Genomic DNA, 24,180 nt, shown 5'->3' on the forward strand with positions numbered 1-24,180 from the left:
TATACTGTAAAGAGGATAAATGTACAATAGTCTTAAATGGTTTTCTTTCAGTTTACTGAAAGTTAAATATATTTACAGGATAACACAGATTGGAGAGAGTGATCAGTCAAAAATTCCAATGAATTTTTCAGTTACTGAAATTAGATTCTAATAGCTCATAATATCAGAGTCCAGGGAAAAAGCCTTCTGAATACCGGCACTAATTTACATCGGTATCTTGGCAGTCATCAGCCATGGTTGCTTTAGGGACATTGTCAACTTAGTTTCTTTTGCTCTCCTTTGTTTCTTATCCTTTTAGAGGCTTGAGCATTTTTTCCCCTCCTTGTGTTTTGTCCCCCCTATGCATAAACTGATAGCTTCAGCTCCATTAGAACCCCAGAAAGAATTTTATTACGGATTCTCCTATGTGTGTTTACCACTCACCAGTGATATGACAATACAAGCAAGAAGGCAGAAAGGAAATGTCCTAGAAGCCTTATAACTAGTTCCTCAGGACCCAAAGCCTTCACTTATACATCCATTAAAATCTGAAGGGTTGTTTACAGAAATAAGGGCTGTAGCATTAGGCCTGCAATGAAGGGTTAAAATGTAAGGATGTGGTTACACTATATTCATACTAAAACAATCCACCTACGTGGAGATATTTACACAGAAGATCTGATACACGTGAGAGAGAGCAACACACACAATGTCTGTTCGGGGCGGTGATGTAACATCAGGCAGGGGTTAAAGACCCTTGTTTCTCAGCATCAAGGGACAGATGTACTGTGTTGAACCACTTCTTTTTCTCTCCCCATCCTAAAAGCTGATCACACAGGCTCCTCCAATCACCTTGTAAGGCAGGGGTTGGGAAGCCTTTTCAGGTTGGAGGTCGCTGATGAACAGAAAAATCAGTCGGTGGCTGCACACAAGTGAGAAGCCCCTGACTGAAAAGGAGAAAGACACTCTCCACATTCCCCTCGCACACCAGCGGCTAGGGAGTCCCAGGCTAGTAGATTTTATGTGCTCCAGCCCTGTGAGTAGGTGGCAGGGGGGCTGGAGTGCCAGCGCAGGCTCCCTAGTGCTGATCCTCGAGGCTGGATCCAGCTAGGATGGGGGCCTCATCCAGCCCCCGGGCCTGAGGTTTCCCATCCCTGCTATAAGAGATGTGAAAGGCCAAGAATTAAGCCTGCTGATGCGGACAACTAAACATTTGTTTCTCCTCAGCTTTAACTTCTGAATTTAAAACAAAGTAGAATTATTGAAAACACTCAGGCCTTTTCCACTAGGCCAGGGCTGTTTAAGCATAGGTCTTATTTCTGACCTAAACAAATTGACAGTGTCCCTTTCTAGTTAAAGAAATGGCAAGTTTTCTAGTGAGTAGTTATGTAATTAATGAGGATAGTTCTCATGGCTTCCTGGGCTCTGTTTCTCAGTATCTCTATCTTGCTTGGCTGGTATTCAGGCTCTTATGCAGTCTGCCCCAAGGAAAGCTGCTGCGTCCCTCAAGTTTCTATCAGCTTTGTTTGCAGCAGTGGTGGGGTATTTAAGCGGTGCTCGCCTGCCTTCAGCAGCTCAGTGCTGCTCTTCCTTGCAGGACTTGCAGTGGCAGGCTTACATGTTTGCAGCCCAGCTAAAAATGAAAATTCCAAGCTATCCCTTTGCAGTTTTGCCATAGACCGTTCAAACCCTTATCCTGGCTGGCAGTCTTCAGTTTTTATGGCCGTTGTTCCATTTGGCAGTGTCAATGCGGTCCTTCTCTGTCAACTACCTGGATGGCCGTTTGTAGCTTCCCATGTTGTGTTGGATGGGGGGAGAGGTGAAGACTTGGTGTAAGGCAGTGGGGAGGAGCTGGAGGCCTCTGAGCCCGGCACACACTCTTCTCTGTGGGAAGGCAGCTGTGATCTGTGACCCACGAGCACAGATGGAGCTGCTCCTGACGACTCAGCTGTGGCAGTTGCTTGTGAACCAGTCACCATGGTTACTGAGTGGAGGATGCCATCTGTGTGGGGATGAAGGTCTCAATCACGCTGTGAGTAGATGGCAGCAAGTGGCTGTGGCTGTTGGTCGAGTCAGAGCTCTGGTAGAGCACCAGGTTGCTAGAGGAGACTTAAAAACATGCAGGTTTAGCACGGTAGCTTCCTTCACCTGTTCCTTCTCTAACTCACCCTGCGCTCCTTCCCTCCCTCCTCTGTGGCATCGAAGCATTCTCCTTCTCAGACACTAAGGTCTGATATCTTCCTGTCATCACTGAAGAATTAGGGCTTTTCCATGCAAACACTGAGCTTGCAGCAAACTGGAGTGCCAATCTACCCCACACTATCTTGTGGCAGAGTAAGCATCCCAGTGGAACCTGCTGCAGTGTACTAGAAGTTCCAGAGTGTACCTTGGCCTAGCTTTTTTGAAATAGGTGTAGAGTAAAGCGCAGGGTGTGGAATTTCCAGTGTGCGGCTGCAGGTTCCCCACAGATCCTTAATGCACAACAGGCTAGTGTGGATTAAATTTATGCCCTGGTTTGCTGCCCTCTGACTCTTTATATAGAAAAGTCTTCACTCCTTTATCCTATTCCCACGTTGTGTTCAAAATCTTGTGTGCCCAGATCTAAAGCTGTCCTCAAAGTGGCATGGGGTTCAACCCCCTTTTCCCCCCCGGAATTAAAATGACACTCCAGCTGATCCCTTGCTAATATCCTCCCAGAGTTGGTAGGCTTTGTTTTGTATCCGGTCCCTGAAGGAATCGCAACCTTCCCAGCCCTGAATGCCTTCAATGGGTTTGGCTGTGCAGGGACACCATTCCTGTCTGTGTCCTTCAATGTTACAAATTCCACATGGGGCTCCATCTCCACTCTCACACCTCACTTTGGAAGTGCTGAACAATCCCTGCCGTGGACTCTGCTTTTCAGCTTCCGTTCGTGTTTTCATTTTCTGCATCCCCCAGGAACTGGTTGGAGTTCTGCTGCCGAGTGGGAAGTCCTGAATCCTATTTCGTGCCCTACGGTAGTGGTATTGGCAAATGGGGGTGGGGTGGGGGTGGAAGCACCGTATAAAATGGAAGTTTATTGGCCTTACCAGCTGGGCTTGGGGTGAGGCGATGGCTCGGCTGAAGGTGCTGAATGGCGGTGTCTTGGTTCTGCAAATGTATTGTTGGTGTTTGTGACACAGACGTGTGGATCCCGGACTCTGTATGGGTCTCTGATTCAGATGTAAATACCTGAGAAAATTAATGTTTCCTGAGCTTTCAAACAGGTCTGCCCGGGTCAGTAATATAAGCCTTCTAATAGGGACTTATATGGGCAAGTTGGATTGGAAACCGCAAGCAAGCCCTGTTTCCAAGGAGACTCATTGCTGCTTGGCAGTGCAGCGGAGAAGCTGGCTCCTAATGTTCTCAGTGTTCAAGCTGGTATTGTCAAGGCGATGGGGTGAGGGAGATTGTCCTGCTGGAGGGGCACAAGCAGGGAGCCAGATAGGCTCTCCTGGCATAGGCAGTTAGCTTAGTAAGATGCTGTGCAGATTTAAGTAGGGGAATAAGGGCATGTGCAATATACCATTCCCTGCCCTGTTACCTGTTTGGTTGGTGTCAGGTTAGTCAGGGCACTCAGATTTGCAGTGTCTGTTATCACCATGGTCTGGGGTAAAAGGCCAGTATGTGCATATTGGGCCACTTCAGACTTGTGGCTGTAGAGAGCTGGAAATGAAAGAAAACCAGATCAGGTCAGTGTTGGAGCTCTGAGAACTGTAAGTAGGAACAGGAGCTGAGCCAGACTGGCACCGACACTGCCGTCTATCAGTCCTGATTCTCCGCCGCCACCGGTGGGACATGGACCTAGCAGAGAAATCACCTCCGCTCTTGTTTTGTTCTTTCGATCGTTACCTGGGACTGCGAACCTAGAGGCCACAAGTTCTAACTCTCCTCTAAAGCAAAAGGGGCTGTGGAGGTGGGGAAATGCAGTCTGAACCCTTACCATGGGGGCTTTGTAGCTGGGCCATGGTAGCCATGAAGGGGCTCTGATTTATGTGGCTCTGGACCTGCTGCATGATGGGCTGCTGGTAAGATGGGTGGAGCTGTTGGGAGAACTGGACAGGCTGAAGTGTAGTAAGGCTGCTTCCCATACTGTTTATCACAGGAACACTCTGGGCTTGGGTGGAGGCTAGGCCTGAAAAACGAAAACAAATATATAATCAATTCCTTGTTTCATCTCCTCTCATACTGGGAGGGCAAGACCCTGCCAAAGCGGGGTCTGTAGAAATTCTGGAACAGCCTTCATTGCTGTGGCTGGTCTACCACAGTAATATGGGCAAGGACTCTTTGAGGTAGGTGGAGCTGCTTTACCACTGTGCCGTATCCAGTTTTGTGGATGAACTTGGTGTCCGTGAAAGCCCAGGTCTATCAACAGTAGTTAGTCACATTTTGGGCAGAAAAGCACCATGCCAGAGCTGAGGCTTCCTGTTCAGCCACCAGTCACACAATGCAATTATGCTCCAGTCTGCTGTAATTCTTCTTTAAAAGTGTGAGTGGAGTGTAATGGCGCAGGCATTATTTTAATCTCAGCTCAGACTGGTGGCAAGAGGGGCATTTATGCTATGTGTAACTGGCCACAATTAACTGAATTGAGAATCACGGGTTCATTTTGTGTAGCTGGGTTTGAAGCAATGACATGTTTTACTTGAGTTCCTTAGCCACCCATTCCCCACTTGTGAAATTTAAACTAGTAAACCTCAGGAGGAGCAAGACACTTCCAGGCTACATCTAGATTGGCCCCTTCTTCGGAAGAGGCATGCAAAGCAGGCAAGTCAGAATAGGGAAATCCGCAGGGGATTTAAATATCCCCGCGGGATTTAAATAAACATGGCCGCCGCTTTTTTCCCGGTTTGGGGAAAAGCCGGAAAAGAGCGTCCAGACTGGCACGATCCTCCGGAATAAAGCCCTTTTCCGGAGGATCTCTTATTCCTACTTGCAAGCGCCAGTCTGGACGCTCTTTTCCGGCTTTTCCCCAAGCCGGAAAAAAAGCGGCGGCCATGTTTATTTAAATCCCGCGGGGGATGTTTAAATCCCCCGCGGATTTCCCTATTCCAAAGTTAGAAATTAGCATGCCTCTTCCGAAGAAGGGGCCAGTCTAGACGTAGCCCCATAATCTGTGGAATGGTGCAAAGTCCTAATGCATCCAGGGAGCTTCTGATAGTCCCCCCCCCCCATTTGTGACTGACTCCCCCAGTCATGTATTCTCCCTGCAGCTTCCAAGCTTTTGGCTCAGGAAATGAGACAATTATAACGATCATAGAGTTGTTTTTTCCTTTCTGTGGGATACAAACCATGATGAGCCCTCCACTTTGCACCTATGGTTAATAGCTTACCTATTACCAGGGTAGATGCCCCTGTGTTGGTGAATGCTGGTCCCAGGGAAGAGGTTTCACCAGCTCCAATTGCCATTACACCAGGCAGTGATGCCATGATTAGATTTTGGGTTTGCTGGCTCAGTGTGTGTGGATTTTGCTCTAGGCTGTGCAGAGCAGTTAGGGTGCTGACAGGAGGGAGCGATCCTCCATGAGCAGAGATCTATGCAGGAGGGAGAAAAAAAATCTGTGAAAATGCCATCTGCAACAGCTGTAGCTTGGTGAGGATTTTTAAAGTTCCAATCTCTGATCCACCACCACTCTCTCTTCCCTTCCTCCTCCCTCCCACTTCCCATTACTGACAGTTTGGAAGGGACTTCATTTAGCTGAGTACAGTTTGTATGCTTCCTTTCATGCTGATTGATTAACCATTAAAGAATGCTCTGAGGGTATTAACAATAGCACCTTGCCCTCATCAGTCTCCTCCCATCTGAGAATCTCAAAGCGCTTTTACAAATATCTGTGAAATTAGCCTTTGATCCCATAGAGGGAAATATTATTCTCAGTTAACATTAGGGAGGGAAAAATGAGGTACAGAGGTCCATCCATTTACCCCATTGCTGCTACATCTTATTAAATTCCATGTACATTTTTATATATAGACAGTTGCAAAGTGGGTTTTTTTACATGTTCAGCTTTAGCGGCCTAACACTTACACTTGTTTAGCACTTTGTAACTAGGAACTTCAAAGGGCTTTACAAACTTTAACCTTCACAACCCCATTAGAAGGTAGATATGAAGTTTGTTTTAGAGTTTGAAAAATGAGCCACAGAGGGTATGTCTAGACTACAAGCCTCTTTCAAAAAAGTGAGCTGCTTTTCAAAAGACAGCACCCAAGACAGTCTGGATGCTCTCTTTTGAAAAAGCACAGTTCGCGTTCAATAATGCCTTTTTTCAAAAGAGCACTTTTGAAAAAAGATGTTATTCCTCATAAAATGAGGTTTTCTTCGATCGAAAAACTGCTGCATTCTTTCGATTTACTTCTGAAAGAACCTGGTGGCAGTCTAGATGCAGGGGAAGTTTTTTTGGAAAAAAGGCCACTTTTTTCGAAAAAACCCTGTAGTCTAGACATACCCACAGAGAGAGGCTCAGTGATTTTACAAGTCAGTTATAGAGCAGAAGAGAACAATCCTGAGTCCTTCCTTTCTTATGGCTTCTCTACGCTGTATGATAGTACAGACTAAAGGGGTGTAAATTCTAGTATGCATTATTCCCAAGCTGCTTGTTACAGAGAGAGGGTGCATGTCTCGCAAGAAAGGTTTCTTAAACTGGGGGTTGTGACCGCTCAAAAGAATCACAAGGTTATTATATGGGGGGGTGAGCTTGCGACTGTCAGTCTTCACCCCCCAAACCTTGCTTTGCCTCCAGTATTTATAATAGTTTTAAATATTTAAAAAGTGTTTGCAATTTATAAAGTAGGTTTGCTGTGTGAATGGCATCACTAGTGCAAAAGTTTAAGAACCACAAAGCTTGAGGGTAGAGCGGGACTTTCAGTGCTATACTTGGTTATGTCACTGACTGAATTTGTGACCTTGATCAAGTCACTTAACCTGCCTGTGCCTCAGTTTTCTTATTCTGATGAGCTTCATAATTCATATCTACCCTCTAGTGAGTCTGAGGGTTGTAGTCTGTAAACCACATAAGGTCCCTAGTTTAAAAGTGCTATAGAGGTATCAAGTGTTAAGCTGCCAGAGCCAAGCACTTGATATATATTTATATAAAGCATTGGAATTTTTAAAACATAAACATTTGCATGGAATTTGAAACAAGTAAGGAGCAAGAGGGTAAATGGTTGGTCCCTTTTTGTACACAGCAGTGAAAGGAGGTTTTCAAGAATTTGTGGAGTGACTAGAAAATCAGCCGAGTGACTGGATGACTATAAAGATTTTAAGTGGATTCATGAATTAGACTTTGCCCTAGCCTAGGACAACTATAGACCAATACAAACCTCTTGCTAACAGGTTTTCTATGTAGCATATAATTCAAGGGAACTGTGGAAAACAGCCAAAAATGATCAATCATATAATCTTAATGTAGCGATACAAACCACATGGGAGTAAGCTTTGTTAACGAAAGCCATCCAAAGGAGATTAGCTTCAAGATCAGTAGGCTGGTACAATACAGATTTATTGCACAAAATCTATCGGTAGGAATTCTATGCACGCTGGGTCTATTGTACCTAACTCTTACAAATGGGTCAGGACAGGTAACGGTCCATCCCTGTTTTGTTAGCTGAAAAGAATCCAGTGGGACTATTTGTTCGAGTGTGGAGTTGAATCAAAAGTGAGAGGTAATGGAAGGAATCTGATCAGTGGGAGAGGGACAGACCTTTTCGGATGGGGAGGTTAAGGACAGGTGTGTCATTGAATATCTTGGCCCCTGTTTTCCTACCGAAAGGTGCATCATACTGTTTTGCCAATAACTCAGTGGGGTAGTCCTACTCAGTCTTCATCCTCCCAGTACCCACTCCCACCCCTAGGTGACAAGGTGTGAGAATGTTTTTGGACTGCATACTGCTGTGGGCATTAACATTCTGGAAAATATCGCTTCTGAATATTGGCCTCTGCCAACCCGGGCATCCCACTTTGATTCCCTGACACCGTGGAGCCACCAGGACTAGGGTGTATGTCACTCACCAGCTTTGTGTCTGTGCTCAATAGGTTCTGGCTTGGCTCCAGTCCAGGGGGAGAGACCTGATGAAGAATTGTTTGGGTGGTCACCAAGGAGCTGTTCCCATGGTGATTGCTGCTGGAAGACTCTGCCTCACTGGCCGGCTGCTGGTTGTACCTCATGCCTGTGTCGGAAAAGGAGAGTCATGAATCTCCACCTCTGAGGCTGTTCTAGTAAAGTAGGACAAGCAATTCAATTCCCTTTCTAGGCATTTGCCTTAGAAATGGCAGGTGCACTGAGGCAGCTCTCCCTCTTTCACTGGTGCTGTTTCAGAGCTGAGGGGCCGACTGGACCGAGCCTGGTATTTGGAAACCAAGAACACAGTAGCATTTTAATCCTCCCAGTAGCTTGCTGGGTGGCCTTGGACAAGTCACCTCCTAATGAGCTGGCTGTGCAGGGCTGCGTATCCCTGTGGGGAGCTAGTTGTCTAGCTCACTTGACTAGAAATTCCTCCTGGGAGAAAATATAGAAAGGAAGGGAGTCCGGGTGATAGCCTCCTCCCAAGAGCAAGTGGTAAACTCAGTCTTCCACGTTCATTCAGCCTTGGGCTTCCCTCGCCTCACCAATAGAGCCAAATCCTTCCTTTGGGGGAATTCTTCCTTCTAAGTGTTGGGCCTTCTCTGCTCTGTTGTGTCAAGGGAAATTGCTACCAATCTCTTACTCTGAGAGGCAATGTCTACACTGCACAGTTATTGCAGAATAAGCTATTCCCGATTAGCTATTCTGGAATAGTTATTCCAAAATAGCACGTCTACACTTGCAGGGACACCTCAACATGAGTCCGAGGCAGGCTTCCCTAATGTAGACGTGCTATCTCAATTTAGAGCCCTCAGAGAAATGACTTAGAATGGCCCTGGTGAGGGGCTATTTCAAAATAGCAGCAGTGGAGTGTCTACACGCCTTATTTCCAAATAGCTATTTCAGAATAGGCATTATTCTTCATAGAATGAGGTTTACAGAAGTCGGAATAAGCCATCCATTATTTCGAAATTATTTTGAAATAACGGAATTGCTGTGTAGATGCTCGCATAGCTATTTCGGAATAACGGTCGTTATTCCGAAATAACTTTGCAGTGTAGACACACCCAGAGGGTTGATGGAATCTCCACCATTAAACTACCATTCATCATCTACACCAGGGATACTCAACATGCTGCCATTTGTTTGCAGCCCCCGGTGCAGTTTGGGTTTGCGTGGGTGAGATCCTTTGAACGTGGCCTCCACTGGGAACACGCTCCACAACGGCGAGGCGTCTCCCAGGCGGGGTGAGCATTGAAAGACATAAGCGGACGGGATGGCTGGAACAGACGGGTCCAGGGTGTCGGTGTTTCTAGCCCCCAGGGAGGAGGTGCCGGGAGCACCAGGGCATTGTGTGAAACAAGCTATTTGCACATTTTTGCATATATATTTGCATGTATATGCAGCCACACTTAAGTAGCAGCCTTCAGCATGTGCTGTGAGTATCATTCTGGCTCCTAGGGATTCCAAAGTTGAGTGGCCCTGATTGACACACTCATCTTGTGTAAACCCCACATCAGCTTGGCTCTCCCATCCACGGGTCAACTTCTGAAAGAGGCAGACTTCGAATGGTCTTGGTGCCTGAACTGGCAGACTCACCAGTCTCCTGTTTCCAAACTCCCCCTTTGTAGTCAGTACTCACCGTGGACTTTGCTTGGCGAGAGAGCGGATGGGGGCTGGAGGGAGGAAGTGTTGTGAGAGGTCAGCGGGGGTGCAGAGCTGGACTGCGGCCCGCTGTAGGTATCCATGGCTAGCTTGTGCCGGAAGGCCTCCTCCTTCCTACGGTTGGCAAACCAGTTATAAACTCTCACTTCTGTGACCAGGTTTGAGCCCAGACCTTGGGCCTGGGAAGGGGAGACGCCACGCTGAATGCATTCTGCCCTGTCAGGAAAGAGCACAGGAAGGGCTGCTTTGATCTCCGGGCTGCAGTAGGAAACACTTTCATTCTACTCTGTTGGGTGAGCTGGAGCACTGTTGAATGATTGATCACCCTCCCTAACCAGCTAATCCCTCCTGTGGGGCCTCCTGTGATCAGGCTGGGTCTTCCCGGCAAGCCCTTGATGGTACACTCACAGGGAGAGGGGGGAGTGCATGCTGAAGAGCCAAAGGTCTACGTGGGGGTGTGGTGCATGCATGACTTTGGTGTCAGTATGCATGCCATTATGCATGGTCCTCTGGCTCAGAGCGGGGTGAACAGGCTGTTCTGTACTGTAGGTAGCGAGGCAGAGTTTTCTTGAATCCCAGGACTGGAAACAGGCGGTGAGAGCTCTATGCTAGAAGCTTGTTCTATAGCTGACTCAGCCAATCATTCTCTTGCTCTTGTCTGCGTATTGGGATTTTTCCTGCACTGGGTTTTTCAAATTGTATCTCAAAGTAAGAACCAGAGGAGATCTCAATCCACTACTACTCCATTGCCCTCGTGCAGAGCAGAGCATGGCCTCCAGCAGTAGAGCGAAAGCACACAAAGCCCCATTCCACCCCTTTCTCTTTCCCTTCCTGCATCAACAGTGGAGACTCTCCTTCACCTGTTGCACTCCTCCACCAGGGCCTCTCTCTCCTCCTTGCTCGGGTTCTTCTGTCTCTCGTAAGCTTGGAATAGGATCTGCTGTGAGGCAGGACCCCACTTAAAGCGGTTTCTTCTCCCTTTCTTGGTGGGCAGATCATCTCCCATGGACTCCTCTGCCATGAGTCCCTGGCCAGCATGTGTGAACTCTGGAAACACAAATGGGCAAGGGGCTTGGCTTGATGTTTCTGTACCATTGCCTTGCTTGGAATTCAGCTGGCTCAGAGCAGCTGATCCACACTCAGCGTGAAACAAATGCAGATGCAAAAGCTAGATAGGATTGAAGTAAAGCTCTATATTTACCTAAAATGGATAAGATTGCACCATATGTCCCTGTGTCAGACATACGGCATGTATTCCCAGCATGAAGCAGTGAAACCAAACAAGCAAAAGGAGCAGGCAGGAGCATGGCCGTAGCTCAAGTAGTGTCCAATCCTTTAGGCCCAACCAAAGGCCAAGTTATTAATTATACTAGAGTCCCACCTAATATGTATAAAATTAAACAGATTACAGCCACATTTGTTCATATGGCAGTAGAGGTTGCAAGGCTATCACTTTAAGCATGTATTTCTGTAACACACTGGCTTAGTATGTGTGAAAGAGGATACCCCAGAGTTACCGGCCTGCTACTTACTTATGACTAATGGAATTACTTCTTGAGCTGAAATTGCAGAGAACTGTTTTCTGGTGCTGACAGTCCTGGGGACTATCAGTGCTGTGATCCGCTGTGCTGTGTGCTTACATAGATGCAGTTCATTATGTAGTGCTCCCTCTTGGTCCAAGTCACTGCCTCCACTTTGATATACGGCTAGATGAGTGCTATTGCCTGCTCCTTCACCTTTAAAGATGTGCCCGGCTGCAGATTGCTTTGTGCAGTTTGGCCACCCTTGCTGAATGGTGACATGGACTTGTCTAGTCTTACCGCTAGAAAGGACCCTGTTCCCCTGACTTCCATCCTGCAGATGAGGATAGTGGAAGCTATAGCACACTAAAGCTAGGAGAGATTTGCTGTTGTACTTACGCTGGGCCACCTCTCGCTGCTTGCGGACGTACCAAGTGTAGAGGGCAGCTCTCTTCTGAGTCTTCATTGGTGTGCCTTTGTTGAGGTGCTGTGAGAGATGAGACTGATTCAGACCCGTGGTATCTACCACCTCCCTTTGAGGGATGTTGTGTTGCTGGAGGTAGGATTTCACCATCTTTGCTACTCTCCAGGGATCTTCTCTAGAAAGAATAGAAAATGCACCTCATTAAAGATAGAACTCGTATGCTTTTGTAACCAGGTTCCACAGAAGGCATTCCAGGAATGTCAGCCAGGACTTCTTGCATGAAGTGTGGGCACCAGAAGTAGGAATATAAGCAACTATTCAAGTAGTTGACTAGCCCCTATTCGACTAGTTGTTCTCCCTCCCTCTTGCTAACTCTGTATCGGAGGCAGCAAAGGGGTGGGGGTAAGCAGGAGCCAGTGGTGAGGGGGTGCAGCTTAAAAGCTGGATCCCCCCAGCACCGTCTCTGCGGAAAGGGGAACAGGGGAGCAGGGGCCTTGGAGTTGGCACAAGCTGGAACTGCTCAGCCCTGGCTTGTGCTGGCTGTGGGAGCCACCTGCGCTGCAGCTCTCTGCCTTTTAAGTATAGGTCTTACTACACTTAAAAGGTAGAGCTGCAGTAGTCTGGGATTGCTGAGTCCCAGCTCATGCTGGGTCCTGCTCCTATGCCCTCTGCGGCTCTGCAGTTTATTGACTAATTGTGTACAGGGTGCCACCACTATACAGCCAAGATATACAGCCACTATACAGCCAAGATATGTTCCAAAAAACGTGGATATATAGCAAAATGACGTAAAGCAGGGAATGTTTTTTCCTGCAGCTGACGTCCATTTCTGAAAATTGGTCTTCTTTCCGCTATGTAAGAGTGGGGAATGTGAGGTCTTACAACACAACCGTTCCTGCAAGCGTCGATAGCATTAGTGCAGAACCGATGTATAGGGGGGACACCCTATATTCGATACAAATTGTATTAAGTACCCAATTAGTCAATTACCCGCTTCTTAACATCCTTAACCAGAAGCAATGAGATAAGTGAATCCTCTGTTTATGCTTTGTCTTTGATGAGGCAGGTAGGATGTATTTTGTATGCTGTATCATAACCAGTCAGAATACCAGTCATAACATTAACCCACATATCCTTGCACATCTGGCACTATACATGTACACCTATAAGTAACCGTACACCTACTCTTTCAAATTTTCCATTCTGCATCTATGTTCTTAGAGAAAAAAAAATGAACCTCTATTTTACAGTCCCAACCACTCCCCTGTACAAGCCAAGAAGAGTAGAACCGTGTGTGAATTATAAATCCCCAATAGGGCTTATTAGAATGTCTGTTAAGGTTCCTGAACATCTGAAAACAACGAGTAGTCCTGTGACACCAGAGACTAACAAAAATATATAGATAGTGTCATGAGCTTTTGTGGGCAACACCCACTTCCTCAGATGTAGATCTTCTCATTTTAAAAAGTGGGTGTTGCCCACCAAAGCTCATGATACTATCTATATATTTATTAGTCTCTTAGGTGCCATAGGACTATTTGTTTTTATTAAAGTTACAGACTAATATGGCTACTTATCAAGGGGAGGTAAGCAGCAAGGGGACATTTGTGAACCATGGGGCTGACTAAGGGATTGTGAACATTTGTGTAACCATGGGGTTGACTAAGGGATTGTGATTGAATTTCAGTGGGTAGTTGGGGTTTGACTGAACCTGAAACCCAGTAAAACGTGGAAGTTCTGAACCAAGCTGTTCAGAACCAAACAACACTGCCTGGACAACCCTTGGGTTGAGAAACGCCCGATTTCTTTGCAGCTGTAGGATGGAACCTCCCTCTGTTTTTCTACTGTGAAATGCCTGACAGACTGACTAGACTGGAAGAGATCCCTACATGGTATAACGTTGAGATCATCTCCAAGTGCCAGTCACAAGTGGGAGGAATAAGAGAAAAATACCCAGGATTATGGCAAAAATACAGCAGGGCAGTTGGGGAGTGGAGGTTGAGCAGCCTGAGCACGCACTGCTTTGTTGACTCTGTGGGTTGTCGGAGGCTGAAAAGTGATAAGGAGAACAAAGTCCGCATATGTTCTCTCAGCGCAAACACCCTTATCTTTGTTCCTGCTGCAGCCTCTTCCACAGCAACCAGACGGTCCAAGGAGCAAGCTCAACTGCAGCTTGTGTGGCAGGAGGCTGAGATAAAACTCCTAAAATGGCACCACATATTCCTCTCTAATGGCGGAATTGTGCCAAAATGCTCCATTTTCCATCTTCTCCCCTTGTTCTCTTCAAAGACACCCTCCCCCACATTAGGACAGCCCTCTAGCCTATTTTCCCCATTCCTGAGCTTTAAGCAGCTGGCATTTGCTCTACTGTCTCTTGAGACAAGGACTAATCTCCCTATTGGGGTCTCACTTCATTCCGCCTCCATGAATCCAGCTTGCAACTCAGTAGTTGCTTCTTTAAAGAGGTGTCCAATGACCTTGCAGTGGCCCCGCACTCTGTTGTACAGGGATAGATGCTCATGGGCAAGGCTCACTGTCTTTCAAATCGTGATTCCGGGTCCGTCAGTGAAGAGAGGGAGGGGAATTCATGAACATCCATGGAGGCCTTTGTAATGTACTGACTACCTCCCCACATGGCCTCTGAGCCATTTACCCCCTCCCCCCATCTGGATCCCCATTCTCCTTGTCAGAAGGATTGGGAAGGTCATTCTCTTCGACACTTTAGAACATGATGGGTGCTAAGGTCAAGATGCATCCGCAAGGTGCATCTGCAATTCCAGTGCATCTGCACTTGGGAGCTGTTCACAGCACAGATGTCCCCTAATATGTGTAAAGGAAGGTTTCATGGCGTCGCATAGATGAAAGCGTAACTGCGTCCTTATATCTGGTCAAAGCCAAAATCCCTCATGATCTTATGTTATATTGTAGAGCTGGCTGTGTACTAGATCAGCTGAACACCCTCATAGACTATCACTTATCCTCATAGTGCCACTGCAAAGGCCTCCTTCATGTACATCAACACCTGAGTGAAATTCCTGCATCTGTGGGCAAAACTTCCCTTGTCTTCAGATGGAGATTTTCACCTCCGGCCTAATCTTGGGAAAAACTCCCAATGATGTAGTGAGTTGGGATTGCCACCTTGTTCAATGTCTGACCACCTCCTGCCTCATTTTGACTTGAGCTGGCATTTTTTCCTTCAGTACAGACTCTCTCCCTATTGCCTTCCCAGTCTGTAGGGTCTATCCCCAGATTTTCCCTGTCCTCAGCTAACAGACTTCCACTCTTTCCTTTCCATCTTCTAGGTCCTTGTTTCTTGCCTTTGGCTTCTCCTTGTCCCCAGAGCATAAGCGCTCTCCCTGGCCCTCCACAGCCTCTAGAACATGGGTCCTATCTCTTCCATTCCAGCTGCTCCTTTCCTCAGTTGTGAGGTTGCTTTTTGAGGGCGTTTTCACCTCCCTTTTGTTACTTGAACAATAAGTAACCCAGGTAGTTAGTTATAAACTCAAAGGGAACAAGAGGCTAGTTGATAATTTATAGCAACATCTCAAATTTAAATGGAAAGTAAATATCAAGTTGTTAGCATTAAAGAAAACCCAATCCAGAGAGCTAGGGATGTAACATTCAGGGGAACTTCTCCTTCCCTCTTCCCGATATTTCTTCTCAAATTCCCTCTTTTTTTCTCCTTATTTTGTCTTTCTGTCCATCGTTTTTCCTTTATTCTCCTCCAGCTCCCAGGGCAGCACAGTCTTGTTTTTCATATTCTCTGGTGCAAAAGATCTGATATGATCTCTTGGATGCAGGTTCTGAATTCGTCCTGCTTTGAACTGGAAATGAGTTCAGGGGAGATCCAGAGCTCTGAAGTGCTCAGGATCATCCCTCCAGTCCTTTCTATTGAAGACTGCTAGACAACTATCACCGGTTTCAAGGCACAGACTGGACCTGAGGTAGGCAGTGAGCAGGGAAGGTAAGACTAGCCTCTGCAGGGTTGTTTTCTGTTTGAATTTTGCTTGGTTTGCCTTAGTTTGGCCTATGCAATCATATGCTAAAATAGAAGGGGTGCTTGTAGCTTTATCGCAGGGCTCCTCAGAAACCAGCTCTCCCTGGGGGTAAGGGATGGGCCTTTTACCTCCGTATTCCCCTTTGTCCTCTTCAGAAAATATGCCCCTTCCCCAGGCTCCAGTGGAAATCTTCTTATCTCAACCTCCCTCTTTCCCTATGGAATTTTACCCTTTGCCCAGAGGTAAAAATGGCTACACCTGCCCACAGGTTACAGCAACTCTTACCCTGACGTTGGCTGCACACCAATTGAAGTCTGCTCCTTCTCCTGTCCCTCACTAAAGACAATCTGTATTCTCTCTTCTCCATAAGGAACAGCTAATAATTTCCCTATAGTCTCCCCTCTCCCAAGTGAATACATTTACTATTGACTTGCTACCACACCTCCAGCACTGTCCTTTGTTGGTGTGAACGGAGGCATTTTCAAAAGCACCTACATTATTAGGACTGTGAGTCCCATGCAAGAGCAATGAGACTTGTACTCCTGAATCACTGTGGTATGTTTGAAAATCCCATCCCTCTTCTCTGTCCTGAGATTCTTGGTGTAGTGGGTGAAGGACTGGGGACCCTAGTTCCTTACTAAGGAAGCCTCCCTGTGTACCGTATTTTCAGAGTATTTTGTAGAGGCATAGGATAATGGACTCTAGCAAGTAAACTTAGAGCTATGTAATAAAGGGAAATTACTTCCATACCAGATGTACTCAGTGTAATACAGTGTTTCACAAACTGTGCTTTGCAGAATCTCTAGTGTGGTTCAAAGTGCACATACTAATGGTCTGCAGAAAGGTTACTGGTCATGCTGTGCCTTTTCTCCTTGTTCCCAGGCAGTACATCTCTACATCAAAAGCACAGAAATACATTAAACACTTTTCTGGGTGACTTTCCCATGTAGGCAAGTAAATTAGTGTGACCATGAACAGAAAGAGATGGTGTCCATGAGACAATTTTTTGAGTAAGATGTAGTCTACCATAATAGTCCGAAAAGTACTAATAACATGGGAAGAGGTTTCTGTGCTTTCAAAGTGCCTTGGTTCGTCCTATGTATTCGAAAACCACAAAATGGTGTGCTCCGATATTTCAGCAACCATGAATTTACAAACACAGAAGCTCTGTTCTGCAGCCATTGTGTCTGGTAAAACAGTGCTGGTCACCTTCCTTGTGCCTCATCTGGTGGGAGGTGATTTCTATAATCCACCATTTTGCACAACTATAGTATATACATTTATTGACTTGTTACCTTCCTTCCAGTCCTGTTCTGTTGGTGAGTGAATTGAGGCATTTTAACACCTGCATTATTTATATACAATACAAAACATTATTTTATTTATTTTAAGAACATACCCATCAGACCTTCTTTTATTAAAAGAAGATTTCTTTCCTGAAAGGTTGTCAGCCATCACTTGCCTATTATCAGTCTCTGATATCGACCCAGAAGAGGTTTTTTATTTATTTCCCAAAATACACAATCACTTTTAAAAATTGTAGAAAATAGCAGAGATTCTTATCAGACCTGTCTACTTGCTGCCCCCATTTCAGAAATGTCTCATGGGTTTGCATCAATATGCTTCCTCCCTTGTGGTTAAGACACAGGACCAGGTTCCAAAAGATTCTGGTTCTATTCCTAGCCCTTCCACCAACTTCCCATGTAACCATGAGTAAGGCAATTAAGCACTCTGTGCCTCAGTTAACTCGTGTAAACGAGGATGATTTCTCAATTTCCCTTTTCATAAGGAGTTTTGAGATCCTCCACTAGAAAATGCTGAAGACGTGCAAAGCATGGCTGTAGAAATGGGGGATAGAAATTAGTTCTGTGTTGAAACCAACAGCAACCACACAGGGCTACTGGGAAGATGGTAAAGATCAGAAACCAGAGTTTATGCCAACGTGAAGGGAGTTACGGTGGTAAAGGACCACACTGGATCACCAGCTCCAGAACAGGAATTCCCCCCAGTTGTGAAATTCTCTTTACCAGAGCTTAATAGATGGTGTTTAATTCCTCCTTCATCCCTTCATTAAACAGGGGCTAAAGCCAAGAGCTTCTGACTTCCATGGTTTTCTCTATGGAGAGGCACCTGATAAATCATCAGAAGTTAATGATCAAAAAGCTTATCAGGGTCTTTTCGTTTATAAATTTATAAGACAAAAGAGAAATAATAAAGCCATTGGATAATTAGTAACTAGCCAGGGCCCGCCCGGTGCAACTGGCGCTCCAACTGCCCCAGGATCTGTACTCAGGCTTAGGGAGAAGAGGGAGAGGAGACAGAGAAGAACAATGTAAAAGAGAGAGACACACAGAGACAGACAGACTTAGAAATAGGGTGATGAGAGACAGGAGAAGGGGAAGAATAGGAAAGGAGGACCAAAGGAAAACCGATACAGGACAGGGGAGTTGGGAACAGTAGGGGTATCAGAAGGAGGAAGAGGGACGGATAGAAAAGGCAGGGCAGTGAAAGGAGACTGGATGGATGGAACTGAATGGAAAAGAAGACTGAATTATAGGGAGCATCTTTCATCTCAGGTAAGAGCCAGTGTATTTTCTTCCTTAAGCTCCTGTAATGTGATCCGTTCCAAATCTGCCCAGACTCTCTAGAGGCCAGGCAATAGAACCATATCCTCTTAATGTTACAGTGAATACTAACTTTTAAGTACTGTGCTATATCTACATCTTCGGTCTACTGCTGGGGTTTTGTATGTACTTTTTGTTGTGGGTGAAGGGTTTTTTTTTTGGTATTAATATCCTTTCCCCATAAAAAGGAGTGGGTACAAAGCTGAGAGAGCCTCTGACTAGAATTTAATTTTCCCAGAAAAGATTGTGAGTAGCAGTTTGATTTTCCAGGACATTGTAGTCACCCTGTGCCTCCTGTTTGCTCCTAATCTTGGAGAGCAGCTTCAGGGCAGACATCTGAGATTGTGTTAGGTGGGTTTGAAGGGCAAGATCTTAAATCCTTGCTCATGCAGACTACCCATCGGAATCTCTTAGATTCATGTCGCTGAGTCGGAATTGCAGGAGCACAATTCTGGTTCTGTCTGTGGACTTACCGGGCGTTATTGGTTCAGGGAGCTCAAACTTTTAAGAACAAATAATTGCATGTTAAGGCAACTCATAAAATAGTCTTTAGCTCGCAGGCTTGTCAGTGTTCAGTGTTCATGATGGGAGATGGAGGCTAAAAAGCATTGGATAATATTAACTTGGATTGCCAGTCAGTTTGGCATGCATCTGAAATTCCCATTGCAATCAATGAGAGTCTTACATGCACAAACGCATGAAGATCAGCAGTCTTACAAATACTTGACTCTAGCTAACATCAGTAAAATAAAAATGTACATCTTGGTAAAAATGGCAAGAGAACTTAGGAATATTTTTCCTTCCTGTGGTGAAAAGTCCCACGCTCCATGATGGCGGTTAGTATGCCACCCAGATATTTGCACGCTTCCTTTTTATTTATATTTTCCTAACAACTGAAATGGTGGATTCTGAAAAAACGGGCATGCAGCTAATGAGACAGAACTTGTGCACCTCCCTTTTTGAAGTCCTTGTTTCCCAGATGAGAGGATCAATTTTAATATGTGATCGGGCTGTGTGGCTCTTTGTGTGTACATTATAAAGGAACATGAACCTTGTCAGTTCAGGAAGGTTTGGGGGCTGGCACTGATGGGGAGAATTTCTGATCAGCTGTGAACATCAAGGCATTTCATGGAAGAGGTGAAGGAAAGAGGGTGAAAAAAATAAATGAAGGACAAGAAGGGGAAAGGAAAGCCATGTCCTTACTGTAAGAGTCTCTCCACCACAGCCTTCTGGTGAGCAGCCTCCTCTGGACTCAGGTTTTCCAGCTCCTTCATTATTGGAGGGGTGAATTCCTCCCCATCATCAGAGGTTTCCTCTTCGGACATTCTGGATTCCTCCATCCCGTTGGGAAGATGAGGGATTTCAGCACAGGGCTCCCCTTTCTCGGCCTGAATGGCATTGATGGCTCGCTGGCTTTCACTCTGGAGGTTGTAGGGGTCCACTTCCCCGAGCGCTTTGATCAGGGTCTCCTTGGTTAGCCCTGACTCCAGCAGTGCTCCTAGCAGCTCCACCTGAAGATGACTCAGCTTAGAGACCATGGTCTTCAGTCTGGTATCCGTTGGATTTGAGTTTCAGAACGTTCTGCCGTCAGCCTTCCCTACACCATGTTCCTGAGGTAACACGACCCACTGTCAGTGGAGTGGGAATGGCACAGACTCCCGCCTTTGCACCCCCCCAAAAAAAAAACAAAATATAAAAGTGAGCCACTTAGACCCCCCACGACTGTCCTGAGCCAGTGCTGATAAAGGGACCCTTGGCTATCTGTTTACATTGGAGCAGTGTAAATTCTCCAAGGTTCATATTTATCCGTGTGCTTAGCAAGTTACTGAACTTTGGACTTCAGCACTGCAGCAGCAGTTCACAAAGTGCAGAGAGCGGGGGAGGGGGAAGGGTAGGGAGGAAGAAGAGAGAAGGAGAGCAAAAGCAATGGCCAGGGAAAAAGCCAGGATGGGAGACAGACAGAAGAGAGAAACGGAAAGAAAATGGAACAAGAACGTGAGCTGAGGTGTCTGACTGGTTCTTGGCCCTATTGGCTTAAGTCAAGAACAGGGATACGCTCCAGGAGCCAAAAGCATGAGGCTCAGCCCCACAAAACCCTTTGAGTTGGGAATTAGCAGCTTCAGCAGCTCAGCCAATCTGTGCTGTGTGCACCCCAAGCATCAAGTACAACCTCTGGACTTACTCTCATATTCCCAGATCTCCCAGAGGGCTCCCATTGACTTTGTGGTACATGCAGAGGCACTACATGGTATCTGAGCCAGTTCCCCATATTGACACTTACCTGTCCCCATTTGTCTTCTTCATAACCTACTGCCTTTATTATTCATTTGCTGAGTGCTCAGAGAATGTGCTCACTTTATAAAGGGGACATGGGGCCTGCCTCATTGAATTTATAATCTAAGTAGGCAAACAAAATAAACATGCAAGCTGTGTTCTGGGTATTGGTGCACGGCTAGAGGTTCCTGGCTTGCGTACAATTGCTCCTCCTCTCCCTATGAGTGCCACCCACAGTGACTTCATTTATCAACACTGTACTTCTGTCCCTGTTGAAACTAACCTGCTTTAGGGAGCTACTCCTAACTGTTGGATCTTTCTTAAACGACTTGTGCTAATTAATCCCAAAAGATATAGGCTTGATGCAGGAATCACTTGGCCAAACTCTCTGGCCACTCTTGTACTGGAAGTCAGATAAGTCGCTGTCCCTTTTCATCTCCACATCTGGGAGTTAACGTGTCTACTCTGACTGGCTAACAAGGTGTATCTAAAATGATCAACTTGTAATAGTCTAATTTCCCAATGTTGATTTTATAGCTTGTACCATCTCAATCGGGAAGTGATGGTTGTTTCCTGTGCGGGATCAGAGAGGGGAAAATTTTGACAATAATGTTTTACTGAGGGTTCTCTATAGAGTCACTCCATCACACAACTGCCCCCCATTTATAGGCTCTCCTCTAAGGCCCAAGCTGAGGAAGGCTGGATGGAGCTTCCTGCACAGCCCAAGGACTGGCAAAAGATGCTGCTACACTGTGACCTTAGACTCTCCCTTCCCTTTGGGGGCTTCCCAAGCTTCATTCCATAGAGTTCATGCTTGTTGAGTCAGCAAAAGACAAAGCTCCTCGTCAAACTGGATCCCTATGATGACAACACAACAAGCAGGGCCACTTGTAGGGGGGATGGGCCAGGAAGATGGTTGCCCTTACCCAGGGTTTTGGTGGCTATTTTACTCCATTCTGCTGATTGGCCATCTGTTTTAATGGTGTTTGTTTCCTCTGGCCACTGTAGAAAGATTTTTCTGCCCTGACCAGCAAAACTCCTAGGGCTGCTCCTAACAACAGATTATCAGTGGATTGCTGGCTCAGCCCCTCAGCAGGGATTTTCACTAATGGTTTTCCTTTGTTTCAGATGGATTCTGCTCCAGAGAGCACCTCCTCCTCTTGGCACAGTGCAGAAGAGAGAAGTGAATGTGGCACACTGGACATCTTGGAACCCAGCCTCACATTCACCAGTCAGTAGTCTGAGCCTTAGTTGTAAGTTTGGAAAACTTTCATTTTCATTACAAAAGCCAGCTGTGATGCATACAGCTACGAAACTGCCACCCTTTGTTTTCTGTGTGCTGCACCTTTATGATTCTAGGAACATGCTGTGCGGAGACAAGAGCCACAGTGGTCCCAGAGTTGCTGCAGCATGTTACATTGGAGATTCCTGCACGTTGTGCTCTTATCGCTGTTCTTTCCTTAATGTGGTGGTTTCCTTAATCTTAAATAAATCATTCAGACTGAATGTGAATTTTTACTTTAAGAATGTTTGTATTTGTTGTCTCTCAAGCATACAACAAAAATAAATAGCAGATTGGACAGAATCTAGAGAAAGGAAGTTTGCATTCTGTGGGTGGAAGATTTTAGAGGGAGACATCTAACATTTCTATCTGATCTAAGGGGTTCATCATTTATTTAGCAAAAAATAGAGAAGTAATTATTTTATTTAAATTACAGTACTGATTTGGTATGAAGGTACGTGCTTTCTCTTTGTACGTAGAAAAATACAGAACATTCATCAAAAGGACTCCTTCAGGTTAAAAATGAGAATTTTTTTTGCACGTGGTTACATTTTATCTAAAACCTGAAATAATTTCTTAGAGTTTAAGGTCGGAAGGGACTTAGTCTGGCTGCCTGTCTATCACAGACCACTGACTAGCACCCACACACTAAACCCACCCACAAAAATGTGATCAAAGCATTAGGATCCAGGGACATCCTTAGGGTGTATGGGGCCTTATGCAGCACTGTTAATCTGGTGTCCTTTTGCCCAACAACAGCACAGGGGAGGAAGGAGGATGATTTTTTAGAGATGTGATTTTACAATCTTGAGAGACACACCAATGACATTTTTAAAGCAATGTTTAAACCAAGGCCCTGTAGAGTAACACACATAAATTCAGAAACTGACAGTATTTACTGGGGATTGGCAAATGCCTATTAAATGGCTTCATTACCAATTGAAATGTCTCTTTCACAGATAGAACATTCTTCTGAAAGGTGTTTCACTTCTTAATTAACTAGATCAGGGCTACTCCACACGTGGCCTGTTTGTTTGCAGCCCTTGGTGCCGTTTGGGTTTATGTGGGGCTCAACATGTGGCCCACAGGAGGGAGCCAAAACAAAATAGTTGTCAATATAATGGTCTTCTGTTGATCTGTGTTTTAGTAGTTAAATTCCTAGACTGTCATTGCTCATTAAAAGTGCTGTCAGATGGGTAGAAATGGAGTAATACTGCATTTTATTCATATCAGCAGAACTGACTTAAATGGAGTCTTGAGTGTTGTGTAGTCTTGTCTTAATCTTTGTATTCATGCCTGTCAGTGTGACAGAAGCTATTTGCATATATTTGCATGTATAGGCAACCACACTTAAGCTGAGGCCTTCGGCATGTGCTGTGAGCGTCTTTGTGGCCCACGGGGCTTCCAAAGTTGAGTAGCCCGGAACTAGATCGCCTCTGAAGGAAGCAGAGCCACAGAATAGGGATAAGAAGAGGTGGATGGTGGATATAAAGACCCAGTGGTGCCCCAAATTTTCAAGTGCCCCATGCAACTGTGTATTCTACATATGGGTAAGGATGGTGCTGTTAGCTTCCATAGAAATCTAGGCTTTTGTGCTACAGAGAATAGAAAGGTACATCATGGCAGGAAAATGATTAAATTACATATATCCAGATAATCCTGGGAAGTGACATACTGCAGAGGTGGGCAGAACACGGACATAGTTACGCCTCATCTGACCTATGGGAAAAATCCTTCCTGCCCCAACCACTGCCCCGCCACTCTCATTGGCTGGGAATGTGGCCAATAGAACTGTGGGAGGCAGCACCTTCAAACGGGCAGCGCACAGAGCCTCCTGCCAGCGCCTTTGTATAGGAGCTGGGTGGGGAGTCGCTTCTGCTTCTGAGAGCAGCTGTAGGTAAGTGCCATCCAGAGTCTGCACTCCTGAGCCCAGCTCCCCTGCCCTAGCCCTGATTCCCCTCCTGCCTTCTGAACCCTTTGAATTAGCGTTTTGCTAATTCGAACTAGCAAGTCCACATTGAGTGGACCCTGAACAGGGCTTAAGGATGGCCGGAAGCAGTGCCGGCAGGGCATCAGAGGAGGACATAGAGCGTGGAGATGCTGTCTCAGGCTAGCTGAGGGCTGCGCTTAAAGGGTCCCGACCCCCACCCCGGACAGACAGTTCTAAGGGGTGCTCCGCTTGCAAAGCAGACCTGGCTTGGATTGCCCGGAGTACTGGGCACTGGCCACACTGGGCACATCACACCACTCGGCCATCAGCCCGGCTGCACTTGCCGCAGGCTGCCATCTGGGGAGAGGGGGCAATTGGGGGGCTGCAGGAGAGCTTCCACCCCCAG

At 46.1% G+C, this 24,180-nt stretch overlaps 2 protein-coding genes across 4 annotated transcripts in view; one reads left to right on the plus strand and one right to left on the minus strand.

Moving 5' to 3' along the window:
• C15H12orf43 (chromosome 15 C12orf43 homolog) overlaps positions 1–22,157 on the plus strand; it is a 31,430-nt gene extending 9,273 nt beyond the window's left edge. For both annotated transcript variants that reach the window (XM_075898069.1, XM_075898065.1), the window contains one exon: positions 21,691–22,157. In XM_075898069.1, coding sequence (XP_075754184.1) covers positions 21,691–22,129 — 439 coding nt within the window. In that variant the 3' untranslated portion in view covers positions 22,130–22,157. The remainder of the gene's footprint in view (positions 1–21,690) is intronic.
• On the minus strand, positions 1,950–20,664 carry HNF1A (HNF1 homeobox A). Of its 2 annotated transcripts, XM_025180409.2 has the most exons (11): positions 20,570–20,664; positions 19,492–19,898; positions 11,642–11,841; positions 10,583–10,769; positions 9,700–9,938; positions 8,006–8,163; positions 5,331–5,532; positions 3,941–4,132; positions 3,542–3,663; positions 3,048–3,189; positions 1,950–2,088 (listed from the first exon to the last, which is right to left on the minus strand). In XM_025180409.2, exons 2-11 carry the CDS (start codon positions 19,824–19,826, stop codon positions 1,961–1,963), a joined length of 1,905 nt encoding a protein of 634 aa, XP_025036194.2. In that variant the 5' UTR covers positions 19,827–19,898; positions 20,570–20,664; the 3' UTR covers positions 1,950–1,960. The 2 variants fall into 2 exon arrangements, with proteins under 2 accessions (XP_025036194.2, XP_075754179.1); XM_075898064.1 differs by lacking the exon at positions 19,492–19,898 and having other exon boundaries at positions 20,570–20,639.
• Positions 22,158–24,180: the final 2,023 nt, after the last annotated feature.

This window comes from Pelodiscus sinensis, chromosome 15 (assembly GCF_049634645.1).
Source record: "Pelodiscus sinensis isolate JC-2024 chromosome 15, ASM4963464v1, whole genome shotgun sequence".
Classification (NCBI taxonomy): Eukaryota; Metazoa; Chordata; order Testudines; family Trionychidae; genus Pelodiscus; species Pelodiscus sinensis.